This window comes from Ranitomeya imitator, chromosome 1, assembly GCF_032444005.1.
Source record: "Ranitomeya imitator isolate aRanImi1 chromosome 1, aRanImi1.pri, whole genome shotgun sequence".
NCBI classification, from domain to species: Eukaryota; Metazoa; Chordata; class Amphibia; order Anura; family Dendrobatidae; genus Ranitomeya; species Ranitomeya imitator.
The window spans coordinates 32,012,145-32,026,014 of record NC_091282.1 but is presented as its reverse complement, the minus strand read 5'-3'; the positions used below and the strand labels follow the sequence as shown (position 1 = coordinate 32,026,014).

Below are 13,870 nucleotides of genomic sequence, written 5' to 3'. Positions count from 1 at the left end.
CCGGTCTCTCTCTCCCGTGTCCCCCCCATCTCCGGTCTCTCTCTCTCCCGTGTCCCCCCCATCTCCGGTCTTTCTCTCTCCCGTGTCCCCACCATCTCCGGTCTCTCTCTCTCCTGTCCCCCCATCTCCGGTCTCTCTCTCCCGTGTCCCCCCCATCTCCGGTCTTTCTCTCTCCCGTGTCCCCCCCATCTCCGGTCTTTCTCTCTCCCGTGTCCCCCCCCCATCTCCGGTCTCTCTCTCTCCTGTCCCCCCATCTCCGGTCTCTCTCTCCTGTCCCCCCATCTCCGGTCTCTCTCTCCCGTGTCCCCCCCCCATCTCCGGTCTCTCTCTCCCATGTCCCCCCCATCTCCGGTCTCTCTCTCTCCCGTGTCCCCCCCATCTCCGGTCTTTCTCTCTCCCGTGTCCCCACCATCTCCGGTCTCTCTCTCTCCTGTCCCCCCATCTCCGGTCTCTCTCTCCCGTGTCCCCCCCATCTCCGGTCTTTCTCTCTCCCGTGTCCCCCCCATCTCCGGTCTTTCTCTCTCCCGTGTCCCCCCCATCTCCGGTCTTTCTCTCTCCCGTGTCCCCCCCATCTCCGGTCTCTCTCTCTCCTGTCCCCCCATCTCCGGTCTCTCTCTCCCGTGTCCCCCCCATCTCCGGTCTTTCTCTCTCCCGTGTCCCCCCCATCTCCGGTCTTTCTCTCTCCCGTGTCCCCCCCATCTCCGGTCTCTCTCCTGTCCCCCCATCTCCGGTCTCTCTCTCCTGTCCCCCCATCTCCGGTCTCTCTCGCCCGTGTCCCCCCATCTCCGGTCTCTCTCGAGTCCCCCCCATCTCCGGTCTCTCTCTCCCGTGTCCCCCCATCTCCGGTCTCTCTCCCGTGTCCCTCCCATCTCCGGTCTCTCTCTCCCGTGTCCCCCCATCTCCGGTCTCTCTCTCCCGTGTCCCCCCATCTCCGGTCTCTCTCTCTCGAGTCCCCCCATCTCCGGTCTCTCTCCCGTGTCCCTCCCATCTCCGGTCTCTCTGTCCCGTGTCCCCCCATCTCCGGTCTCTCTCTCTCCCGTGTCCCCCCATCTCCGGTCTCTCTCTCCCGTGTCCCCCCATCTCCGGTCTCTCTCCCGTGTTCCCTCCATCTCCGGTCTCTCTCTCCCGTGTCCCCCCATCTCCGGTCTCTCTCTCCCGTGTCCCCCCCATCTCCGGTCTCTCTCTCCCGTGTCCCCCCATCTCCGGTCTCTCTCTCCTGTCCCCCCATCTCCGGTCTCTCTCGCCCGTGTCCCCCCATCTCCGGTCTCTCTCGAGTCCCCCCCATCTCCGGTCTCTCTCTCCCGTGTCCCCCCCATCTCCGGTCTCTCTCTCTCGAGTCCCCCCCATCTCCGGTCTCTCTCTCCCGTGTCCCCCCATCTCCGGTCTCTCTCCCGTGTTCCCTCCATCTCCGGTCTCTCTCTCCCGTGTCCCCCCATCTCCGGTCTCTCTCTCCCGAGTCCCCCCCATCTCCGGTCTCTCTCTCCCGTGTCCCCCCCATCTCCGGTCTCTCTCTCTCGAGTCCCCCCCATCTCCGGTCTCTCTCTCCCGTGTCCCCCCATCTCCGGTCTCTCTCCCGTGTCCCCCCCATCTCCGGTCTCTCTCTCCCGTGTCCCCCCCATATCTTGCTTATCCCTTGTGCCCCCCATCATTGCCCCCTCCCATCTCTGTCCCCCTCACTTACTATGTGCCGGGACGTTGAGGAGGTCGGACAGGTCGGGGTGGGCTCTCTCCTCCTGCAGTAGCCGCTCTATGACTCTCCCGGCTCCCTCCAGGGCTTCCTGCATGGCGGCGCTGGCTGCCGGGGGCCCCGGAGCTGCACTCGGCATTCTCCACAGACTTTACACTATATGTTAATTAATTCAGTGCTGAACTTAAAAAATCCGGAGCAAGAAGCGAAACCTCCGTTTCAAAACAACGTGCAACATACGGAAACCGCGCAAAGTCAAGATGACGTCATCCTCCAGAGCCGGCAGTCAGCTCTCGGCGCGCACTGATGGCGTCACGTCTCCAAGGAGACCATCCTATCTGGCGGCCATGTTGGATGTGGGCAGAGAGCACTCAGCACATTCTTCAGTGAGTCGCTCTAGCAAGTTTCTGTATTTCCCATTACTGGTGACGCCGGCATTGTGATCAGTAAGCGACGTGTAACAGGACAGCTGGGAAACTATGAATCATTACTAAGTTTGACCCTTATTACTCCCTGTAGCCCGGCCGGTTACCCAGGTGACGGACTGGGCGGCGTACCGGCCATGATTAGTAAGGGCAACCAATTAAATCGTGATGTAGCAAAGTTTCCGCGCATTCGGTGCCCTTAGTGCTGCTGTGTGTGAACGGTGAGCTGGGCTCTGGCATTAACAACAGAAGCGCGGAAAGCGAAGACTGAGTGTGACCCTCACCGCTTCCTGTAGAGCATCAGGAACTGTGTGCAGGGCCGGGAATTCACCGGAGAGAGAACCACAGGTAAGAGGAGGTGAAACTGACCGCAGGGGGCGCTGTCTGCCGGAATTACACCAGTATAGCGCTGTATAGTGGTGTTAGTACAGTACAGTATAGCGCTGTTATGTGGGCTGTATAGTGGTGTTAGTACAGTACAGTATAGAGCTGTTATGTGGGCTGTATAGTGGTGTTAGTACAGTACAGTATAGCGCTGTTATGTGGGCTGTATAGTGGTGTTAGTACAGTACAGTATAGTGCTGTTATGTGGGCTGTATAGTGGTGTTAGTACAGTACAGTATAGTGCTGTTATGTGGGCTGTATAGTGGTGTTAGTACAGTACAGTATAGAGCTGTTATGTGGGCTGTATAGTGGTGTTAGTACAGTACAGTATAGCGCTGTTATGTGGGCTGTATAGTGGTGTTAGTACAGTACAGTATAGCGCTGTTATGTGGGCTGTATAGTGGTGTTAGTACAGTACAGTATAGTGCTGTTATGTGGGCTGTATAGTGGTGTTAGTACAGTACAGTATAGAGCTGTTATGTGGGCTGTATAGTGGTGTTAGTACAGTACAGTATAGAGCTGTTATGTGGGCTGTATAGTGGTGTTAGTACAGTATAGAGCTGTTATGTGGGCTGTATAGTGGTGTTAGTACAGTACAGTATAGAGCTGTTATGTGGGCTGTATAGTGGTGTTAGTACAGTACAGTATAGAGCTGTTATGTGGGCTGTATAGTGGTGTTAGTACAGTGCAGTATAGAGCTGTTATGTGGGCTGTATAGTGGTGTTAGTACAGTACAGTATAGAGCTGTTATGTGGGCTGTATAGTGGTGTTAGTACAGTACAGTATAGAGCTGTTATGTAGGCTGTATAGTGGTGTTAGTACAGTACAGTATAGAGCTGTTATGTGGGCTGTATAGTGGTGTTAGTACAGTACAGTATAGAGCTGTTATGTGGGCTGTATAGTGGTGTTAGTACAGTACAGTATAGTGCTGTTATGTGGGCTGTATAGTGGTGTTAGTACAGTACAGTATAGTGCTGTTATGTGGGCTGTATAGTGGTGTTAGTACAGTACAGTATAGTGCTGTTATGTGGGCTGTATAGTGGTGTTAGTACAGTACAGTATAGAGCTGTTATGTGGGCTGTATAGTGGTGTTAGTACAGTACAGTATAGAGCTGTTATGTGGGCTGTATAGTGGTGTTAGTACAGTACAGTATAGAGCTGTTATGTGGGCTGTATAGTGGTGTTAGTACAGTACAGTATAGTGCTGTTATGTGGGCTGTATAGTGGTGTTAGTACAGTACAGTATAGAGCTGTTATGTGGGCTGTATAGTGGTGTTAGTACAGTACAGTATAGAGCTGTTATGTGGGCTGTATAGTGGTGTTAGTACAGTACAGTATAGAGCTGTTATGTGGGCTGTATAGTGGTGTTAGTACAGTACAGTATAGAGCTGTTATGTGGGCTGTATAGTGGTGTTAGTACAGTACAGTATAGTGCTGTTATGTGGGCTGTATAGTGGTGTTAGTACAGTACAGTATAGTGCTGTTATGTGGGCTGTATAGTGGTGTTAGTACAGTACAGTATAGTGCTGTTATGTGGGCTGTATAGTGGTGTTAGTACAGTACAGTATAGAGCTGTTATGTGGGCTGTATAGTGGTGTTAGTACAGTACAGTATAGAGCTGTTATGTAGGCTGTATAGTGGTGTTAGTACAGTACAGTATAGAGCTGTTATGTGGGCTGTATAGTGGTGTTAGTACAGTACAGTATAGAGCTGTTATGTGGGCTGTATAGTGGTGTTAGTACAGTACAGTATAGTGCTGTTATGTGGGCTGTATAGTGGTGTTAGTACAGTACAGTATAGTGCTGTTATGTGGGCTGTATAGTGGTGTTAGTACAGTACAGTATAGAGCTGTTATGTGGGCTGTATAGTGGTGTTAGTACAGTACAGTATAGAGCTGTTATGTGGGCTGTATAGTGGTGTTAGTACAGTACAGTATAGTGCTGTTATGTAGGCTGTATAGTGGTGTTAGTACAGTACAGTATAGAGCTGTTATGTGGGCTGTATAGTGGTGTTAGTACAGTATAGAGCTGTTATGTAGGCTGTATAGTGGTGTTAGTACAGTACAGTATAGAGCTGTTATGTGGGCTGTATAGTGGTGTTAGTACAGTACAGTATAGTGCTGTTATGTAGGCTGTATAGTGGTGTTAGTACAGTACAATATAGAGCTGTTATGTGGGCTGTATAGCGGTGTTAGTACAGTACAGTATAGTGCTGTTATGTGGGCTGTATAGTGGTGTTAGTACAGTACAATATAGAGCTGTTATGTGGGCTGTATAGTGGTGTTAGTACAGTACAGTATAGAGCTGTTATGTGGGCTGTATAGTGGTGTTAGTACAGTACAGTATAGAGCTGTTATGTGGGCTGTATAGTGGTGTTAGTACAGTACAGTATAGAGCTGTTATGTGGGCTGTATAGTGGTGTTAGTATAGTACAGTATAGAGCTGTTATGTGGGCTGTATAGTGGTGTTAGTACAGTACAGTATAGAGCTGTTATGTGGGCTGTATAGTGGTGTTAGTATAGTACAGTATAGAGCTGTTATGTGGGCTGTATAGTGGTGTTAGTACAGTATAGAGCTGTTATGTGGGCTGTATAGTGGTGTTAGTACAGTACAGTATAGAGCTGTTATGTGGGCTGTATAGTGGTGTTAGTACAGTATAGTATAGAGCTGTTATGTGGGCTGTATAGTGGTGTTAGTACAGTACAGTATAGTGCTGTTATGTGGGCTGTATAGTGGTGTTAGTACAGTATAGAGCTGTTATGTGGGCTGTATAGTGGTGTTAGTACAGTACAGTATAGTGCTGTTATGTGGGCTGTATAGTGGTGTTAGTACAGTATAGAGCTGTTATGTGGGCTGTATAGTGGTGTTAGTACAGTACAGTATAGTGCTGTTATGTGGGCTGTATAGTGGTGTTAGTACAGTACAGTATAGTGCTGTTATGTGGGCTGTATAGTGGTGTTAGTACAGTACAGTATAGTGCTGTTATGTGGGCTGTATAGTGGTGTTAGTACAGTACAGTATAGTGCTGTTATGTGGGCTGTATAGTGGTGTTAGTACAGTATAGAGCTGTTATGTGGGCTGTATAGTGGTGTTAGTACAGTACAGTATAGTGCTGTTATGTGGGCTGTATAGTGGTGTTAGTACAGTATAGAGCTGTTATGTGGGCTGTATAGTGGTGTTAGTACAGTACAGTATAGTGCTGTTATGTGGGCTGTATAGTGGTGTTAGTACAGTACAGTATAGAGCTGTTATGTAGGCTGTATAGTGGTGTTAGTACAGTATAGTATAGAGCTGTTATGTGGGCTGTATAGTGGTGTTAGTACAGTACAGTATAGTGCTGTTATGTGGGCTGTATAGTGGTGTTAGTACAGTACAGTATAGCGCTGTTATGTGGGCTGTATAGTGGTGTTAGTACAGTATAGAGCTGTTATGTGGGCTGTATAGTGGTGTTAGTACAGTATAGCGCTGTTATGTGGGCTGTATAGTGGTGTTAGTACAGTACAGTATAGTGCTGTTATGTGGGCTGTATAGTGGTGTTAGTACAGTATAGAGCTGTTATGTGGGCTGTATAGTGGTGTTAGTACACTATAGAGCTGTTATGTGGGCTGTATAGTGGTGTTAGTACAGTACAGTATAGAGCTGTTATGTGGGCTGTATAGTGGTGTTAGTCCAGTACAGTATAGTGCTGTTATGTGGGCTGTATAGTGGTGTTAGTACAGTACAGTATAGCGCTGTTATGTGGGCTGTATAGTGGTGTTAGTACAGTATAGAGCTGTTATGTGGGCTGTATAGTGGTGTTAGTACAGTACAGTATAGCGCTGTTATGTGGGCTGTATAGTGGTGTTAGTACAGTATAGAGCTGTTATGTAGGCTGTATAGTGGTGTTAGTACAGTACAGTATAGAGCTGTTATGTGGGCTGTATAGTGGTGTTAGTACAGTATAGCGCTGTTATGTGGGCTGTATAGTGGTGTTAGTACAGTATAGAGCTGTTATGTAGGCTGTATAGTGGTGTTAGTACAGTACAGTATAGTGCTGTTATGTGGGCTGTATAGTGGTGTTAGTACAGTATAGAGCTGTTATGTAGGCTGTATAGTGGTGTTAGTACAGTACAGTATAGAGCTGTTATGTGGGCTGTATAGTGGTGTTAGTACAGTATAGTGCTGTTATGTGGGCTGTATAGTGGTGTTAGTACAGTACAGTATAGTGCTGTTATGTGGGCTGTATAGTGGTGTTAGTACAGTATAGTGCTGTTATGTGGGCTGTATAGTGGTGTTAGTACAGTACAGTATAGAGCTGTTATGTGGGCTGTATAGTGGTGTTAGTACAGTACAGTATAGTGCTGTTATGTGGGCTGTATAGCGGTGTTAGTACAGTACAGTATAGAGCTGTTATGTGGGCTGTATAGTGGTGTTAGTACAGTACAGTATAGTGCTGTTATGTGGGCTGTATAGTGGTGTTAGTACAGTACAGTATAGCGCTGTTATGTGGGCTGTATAGTGGTGTTAGTACAGTATAGAGCTGTTATGTAGGCTGTATAGTGGTGTTAGTACAGTATAGAGCTGTTATGTGGGCTGTATAGTGGTGTTAGTACAGTACAGTATAGAGCTGTTATGTGGGCTGTATAGTGGTGTTAGTACAGTACAGTATAGAGCTGTTATGTGGGCTGTATAGTGGTGTTAGTACAGTATAGAGCTGTTATGTGGGCTGTATAGTGGTGTTAGTACAGTACAGTATAGCGCTGTTATGTGGGCTGTATAGTGGTGTTAGTACAGTATAGAGCTGTTATGTAGGCTGTATAGTGGTGTTAGTACAGTACAGTATAGAGCTGTTATGTGGGCTGTATAGTGGTGTTAGTACAGTATAGCGCTGTTATGTGGGCTGTATAGTGGTGTTAGTACAGTATAGAGCTGTTATGTAGGCTGTATAGTGGTGTTAGTACAGTACAGTATAGTGCTGTTATGTGGGCTGTATAGTGGTGTTAGTACAGTATAGAGCTGTTATGTAGGCTGTATAGTGGTGTTAGTACAGTACAGTATAGAGCTGTTATGTGGGCTGTATAGTGGTGTTAGTACAGTATAGTGCTGTTATGTGGGCTGTATAGTGGTGTTAGTACAGTACAGTATAGTGCTGTTATGTGGGCTGTATAGTGGTGTTAGTACAGTATAGTGCTGTTATGTGGGCTGTATAGTGGTGTTAGTACAGTACAGTATAGAGCTGTTATGTGGGCTGTATAGTGGTGTTAGTACAGTACAGTATAGTGCTGTTATGTGGGCTGTATAGCGGTGTTAGTACAGTACAGTATAGAGCTGTTATGTGGGCTGTATAGTGGTGTTAGTACAGTACAGTATAGAGCTGTTATGTGGGCTGTATAGTGGTGTTAGTACAGTACAGTATAGTGCTGTTATGTGGGCTGTATAGTGGTGTTAGTACAGTACAGTATAGAGCTGTTATGTGGGCTGTATAGTGGTGTTAGTACAGTATAGAGCTGTTATGTAGGCTGTATAGTGGTGTTAGTACAGTACAGTATAGCGCTGTTATGTGGGCTGTATAGTGGTGTTAGTACAGTACAGTATAGTGCTGTTATGTGGGCTGTATAGTGGTGTTAGTACAGTACAGTATAGAGCTGTTATGTGGGCTGTATAGTGGTGTTAGTACAGTATAGTGCTGTTATGTGGGCTGTATAGTGGTGTTAGTACAGTACAGTATAGTGCTGTTATGTGGGCTGTATAGTGGTGTTAGTACAGTACAGTATAGTGCTGTTATGTGGGCTGTATAGTGGTGTTAGTACAGTACAGTATAGTGCTGTTATGTGGGCTGTATAGTGGTGTTAGTACAGTATAGTGCTGTTATGTGGGCTGTATAGTGGTGTTAGTACAGTACAGTATAGCGCTGTTATGTGGGCTGTATAGTGGTGTTAGTACAGTATAGTGCTGTTATGTGGGCTGTATAGTGGTGTTAGTACAGTATAGTATAGTGCTGTTATGTGGGCTGTATAGTGGTGTTAGTACAGTACAGTATAGCGCTGTTATGTGGGCTGTATAGTGGTGTTAGTACAGTACAGTATAGAGCTGTTATGTGGGCTGTATAGTGGTGTTAGTACAGTACAGTATAGTGCTGTTATGTGGGCTGTATAGTGGTGTTAGTACAGTACAGTATAGCGCTGTTATGTGGGCTGTATAGTGGTGTTAGTACAGTACAGTATAGTGCTGTTATGTGGGCTGTATAGTGATGTTAGTACAGTACAGTATAGTGCTGTTATGTGGGCTGTATAGTGGTGTTAGTACAGTACAGTATAGAGCTGTTATGTGGGCTGTATAGTGGTGTTAGTACAGTACAGTATAGCGCTGTTATGTGGGCTGTATAGTGGTGTTAGTACAGTATAGTGCTGTTATGTGGGCTGTATAGTGGTGTTAGTACAGTACAGTATAGAGCTGTTATGTGGGCTGTATAGTGGTGTTAGTACAGTACAGTATAGTGCTGTTATGTGGGCTGTATAGTGGTGTTAGTACAGTACAGTATAGCGCTGTTATGTGGGCTGTATAGTGGTGTTAGTACAGTACAGTATAGCGCTGTTATGTGGGCTGTATAGTGGTGTTAGTACAGTACAGTATAGTGCTGTTATGTGGGCTGTATAGTGGTGTTAGTACAGTACAGTATAGTGCTGTTATGTGGGCTGTATAGTGGTGTTAGTACAGTACAGTATAGTGCTGTTATGTGGGCTGTATAGTGGTGTTAGTACAGTACAGTATAGCGCTGTTATGTGGGCTGTATAGTGGTGTTAGTACAGTACAGTATAGAGCTGTTATGTGGGCTGTATAGTGGTGTTAGTGGAGTACAGTATAGGGCTGTTATGTGGGCAGTATAGCGGTGTTAGTACAGTACAGTATAGCGCTGTTATGTGGGCTGTATAGTGGTGTTAGTACAGTACAGTATAGTGCTGTTATGTGGGCTGTATAGCGGTGTTAGTACAGTACAGTATAGAGCTGTTATGTGGGCTGTATAGCGGTGTTAGTACAGTACAGTATAGAGCTGTTATGTGGGCTGTATAGTGGTGTTAGTACAGTATAGAGCTGTTATGTGGGCTGTATAGTGGTGTTAGTAGAGTATAGTGCTGTTATGTGGGCTGTATAGTGGTGTTAGTACAGTACAGTATAGCGCTGTTATGTGGGCTGTATAGTGTTAGTACAGTACAGTATAGAGCTGTTATGTGGGCTGTATAGTGGTGTTAGTACAGTACAGTATAGAGCTGTTATGTGGGCTGTATAGTGGTGGTAGTACAGTACAGTATAGAGCTGTTATGTGGGCTGTATAGTGGTGTTAGTACAGTACAGTATAGAGCTGTTATGTGGGCTGTATAGCGGTGTTAGTACAGTATAGTATAGAGCTGTTATGTGGGCTGTATAGTGGTGTTAGTACAGTACAGTATAGTGCTGTTATGTAGGCTGTATAGTGGTGTTAGTACAGTACAGTATAGAGCTGTTATGTGGGCTGTATAGCGGTGTTAGTACAGTATAGAGCTGTTATGTGGGCTGTATAGCGGTGTTAGTTCAGTACAGTATAGAGCTGTTATGTAGGCTGTATAGTGGTGTTAGTACAGTACAGTATAGAGCTGTTATGTAGGCTGTATAGCGGTGTTAGTACAGTACAGTATAGTGCTGTTATGTGGGCTGTATAGTGGTGTTAGTACAGTACAGTATAGAGCTGTTATGTGGGCTGTATAGTGGTGTTAGTACAGTACAGTATAGAGCTGTTATGTGGGCTGTATAGTGGTGTTAGTACAGTACAGTATAGTGCTGTTATGTGGGCTGTATAGTGGTGTTAGTACAGTATAGAGCTGTTATGTGGGCTGTATAGTGGTGTTAGTACAGTACAGTATAGAGCTGTTATGTGGGCTGTATAGCGGTGTTAGTACAGTATAGTATAGAGCTGTTATGTGGGCTGTATAGTGGTGTTAGTACAGTACAGTATAGAGCTGTTATGTAGGCTGTATAGCGGTGTTAGTACAGTACAGTATAGTGCTGTTATGTGGGCTGTATAGTGGTGTTAGTACAGTACAGTATAGAGCTGTTATGTGGGCTGTATAGTGGTGTTAGTACAGTACAGTATAGAGCTGTTATGTAGGCTGTATAGCGGTGTTAGTACAGTACAGTATAGTGCTGTTATGTGGGCTGTATAGTGGTGTTAGTACAGTACAGTATAGAGCTGTTATGTGGGCTGTATAGTGGTGTTAGTACAGTACAGTATAGAGCTGTTATGTAGGCTGTATAGCGGTGTTAGTACAGTACAGTATAGTGCTGTTATGTGGGCTGTATAGTGGTGTTAGTACAGTACAGTATAGAGCTGTTATGTGGGCTGTATAGTGGTGTTAGTACAGTACAGTATAGAGCTGTTATGTGGGCTGTATAGCGGTGTTAGTACAGTATAGTATAGAGCTGTTATGTGGGCTGTATAGTGGTGTTAGTACAGTACAGTATAGAGCTGTTATGTAGGCTGTATAGCGGTGTTAGTACAGTACAGTATAGTGCTGTTATGTGGGCTGTATAGTGGTGTTAGTACAGTACAGTATAGAGCTGTTATGTGGGCTGTATAGTGGTGTTAGTACAGTACAGTATAGAGCTGTTATGTGGGCTGTATAGTGGTGTTAGTACAGTACAGTATAGTGCTGTTATGTGGGCTGTATAGTGGTGTTAGTACAGTACAGTATAGTGCTGTTATGTGGGCTGTATAGTGGTGTTAGTACAGTACAGTATAGAGCTGTTATGTGGGCTGTATAGTGGTGTTAGTACAGTACAGTATAGAGCTGTTATGTGGGCTGTATAGTGGTGTTAGTACAGTACAGTATAGTGCTGTTATGTGGGCTGTATAGTGGTGTTAGTACAGTATAGAGCTGTTATGTGTGCTGTATAGCGGTGTTAGTACAGTATAGAGCTGTTATGTGTGCTGTATAGCGGTGTTAGTACAGTATAGAGCTGTTATGTGGGCTGTATAGTGGTGTTAGTACAGTACAGTATAGAGCTGTTATGTAGGCTGTATAGTGGTGTTAGTACAGTACAGTATAGTGCTGTTATGTGGGCTGTATAGTGGTGTTAGTACAGTACAGTATAGTGCTGTTATGTGGGCTGTATAGTGGTGTTAGTACAGTACAGTATAGAGCTGTTATGTGGGCTGTATAGTGGTGTTAGTACAGTACAGTATAGAGCTGTTATGTGGGCTGTATAGTGGTGTTAGTACAGTACAGTATAGAGCTGTTATGTGGGCTGTATAGCGGTGTTAGTACAGTATAGTATAGTGCTGTTATGTGGGCTGTATAGTGGTGTTAGTACAGTACAGTATAGTGCTGTTATGTGGGCTGTATAGTGGTGTTAGTACAGTACAGTATAGAGCTGTTATGTGGGATGTATAGTGGTGTTAGTACAGTACAGTATAGTGCTGTTATGTGGGCTGTATAGTGGTGTTAGTACAGTACAGTATAGAGCTGTTATGTGGGCTGTATAGTGGTGTTAGTACAGTACAGTATAGTGCTGTTATGTGGGCTGTATAGTGGTGTTAGTACAGTACAGTATAGAGCTGTTATGTGGGCTGTATAGTGGTGTTAGTACAGTACAGTATAGAGCTGTTATGTAGGCTGTATAGCGGTGTTAGTACAGTACAGTATAGTGCTGTTATGTGGGCTGTATAGTGGTGTTAGTACAGTACAGTATAGTGCTGTTATGTGGGCTGTATAGTGGTGTTAGTACAGTACAGTATAGAGCTGTTATGTAGGCTGTATAGCGGTGTTAGTACAGTACAGTATAGTGCTGTTATGTGGGCTGTATAGTGGTGTTAGTACAGTACAGTATAGAGCTGTTATGTGGGCTGTATAGTGGTGTTAGTACAGTACAGTATAGAGCTGTTATGTGGGCTGTATAGTGGTGTTAGTACAGTATAGTGCTGTTATGTGGGCTGTATAGTGGTGTTAGTACAGTACAGTATAGTGCTGTTATGTGGGCTGTATAGTGGTGTTAGTACAGTATAGAGCTGTTATGTGGGCTGTATAGTGGTGTTAGTACAGTATAGAGCTGTTATGTGTGCTGTATAGCGGTGTTAGTACAGTACAGTATAGTGCTGTTATGTGGGCTGTATAGTGGTGTTAGTACAGTATAGAGCTGTTATGTGGGCTGTATAGTGGTGTTAGTACAGTACAGTATAGAGCTGTTATGTGGGCTGTATAGTGGTGTTAGTACAGTACAGTATAGAGCTGTTATGTAGGCTGTATAGTGGTGTTAGTACAGTACAGTATAGTGCTGTTATGTGGGCTGTATAGTGGTGTTAGTACAGTATAGAGCTGTTATGTGTGCTGTATAGCGGTGTTAGTACAGTACAGTATAGTGCTGTTATGTGGGCTGTATAGTGGTGTTAGTACAGTACAGTATAGTGCTGTTATGTGGGCTGTATAGTGGTGTTAGTACAGTATAGAGCTGTTATGTGTGCTGTATAGCGGTGTTAGTACAGTACAGTATAGTGCTGTTATGTGGGCTGTATAGTGGTGTTAGTACAGTACAGTATAGAGCTGTTATGTGGGCTGTATAGCGGTGTTAGTACAGTACAGTATAGTGCTGTTATGTGGGCTGTATAGTGGTGTTAGTACAGTACAGTATAGAGCTGTTATGTGGGCTGTATAGTGGTGTTAGTACAGTACAGTATAGAGCTGTTATGTAGGCTGTATAGCGGTGTTAGTACAGTACAGTATAGTGCTGTTATGTGGGCTGTATAGTGGTGTTAGTACAGTATAGTGCTGTTATGTGGGCTGTATAGTGGTGTTAGTACAGTACAGTATAGAGCTGTTATGTGGGCTGTATAGTGGTGTTAGTACAGTATAGCGCTGTTATGTAGGCTGTATAGCGGTGTTAGTACAGTACAGTATAGAGCTGTTATGTGGGCTGTATAGTGGTGTTAGTACAGTATAGTGCTGTTATGTGGGCTGTATAGTGGTGTTAGTACAGTACAGTATAGAGCTGTTATGTGGGCTGTATAGTGGTGTTAGTACAGTATAGCGCTGTTATGTAGGCTGTATAGCGGTGTTAGTACAGTACAGTATAGTGCTGTTATGTGGGCTGTATAGTGGTGTTAGTACAGTATAGAGCTGTTATGTGGGCTGTATAGTGGTGTTAGTACAGTACAGTATATCGCTGTTATGTGGGCTGTATAGTGGTGTTAGTACAGTACAGTATAGAGCTGTTATGTGGGCTGTATAGTGGTGTTAGTACAGTATAGTGCTGTTATGTGGGCTGTATAGTGGTGTTAGTACAGTACAGTATAGCGCTGTTATGTGGGCTGTATAGTGGTGTTAGTACAGTACAGTATAGTGCTGTTATGTGGGCTGTATAGTGGTGTT

The 13,870-nt window shown here is 45.1% G+C and overlaps 2 protein-coding genes across 3 annotated transcripts in view; one reads left to right on the top strand and one right to left on the bottom strand.

Moving 5' to 3' along the window:
- Positions 1–1,968, bottom strand: part of NUP155 (nucleoporin 155) — a 45,681-nt gene extending 43,713 nt beyond the window's left edge. For both annotated transcript variants that reach the window (XM_069745938.1, XM_069745939.1), the window contains exon 1: positions 1,682–1,968. In XM_069745938.1, coding sequence (XP_069602039.1) covers positions 1,682–1,826 — 145 coding nt within the window. In that variant the 5' untranslated portion in view covers positions 1,827–1,968. The remainder of the gene's footprint in view (positions 1–1,681) is intronic.
- Positions 1,969–2,202: 234 nt separating this feature from the next.
- The window catches only part of WDR70 (WD repeat domain 70), a 344,582-nt gene continuing 332,914 nt past the window's right edge, over positions 2,203–13,870 (top strand). The window contains exon 1 of the mRNA XM_069745936.1: positions 2,203–2,460. The gene's annotated coding sequence lies outside the window, so the exon portion shown is untranslated. The remainder of the gene's footprint in view (positions 2,461–13,870) is intronic.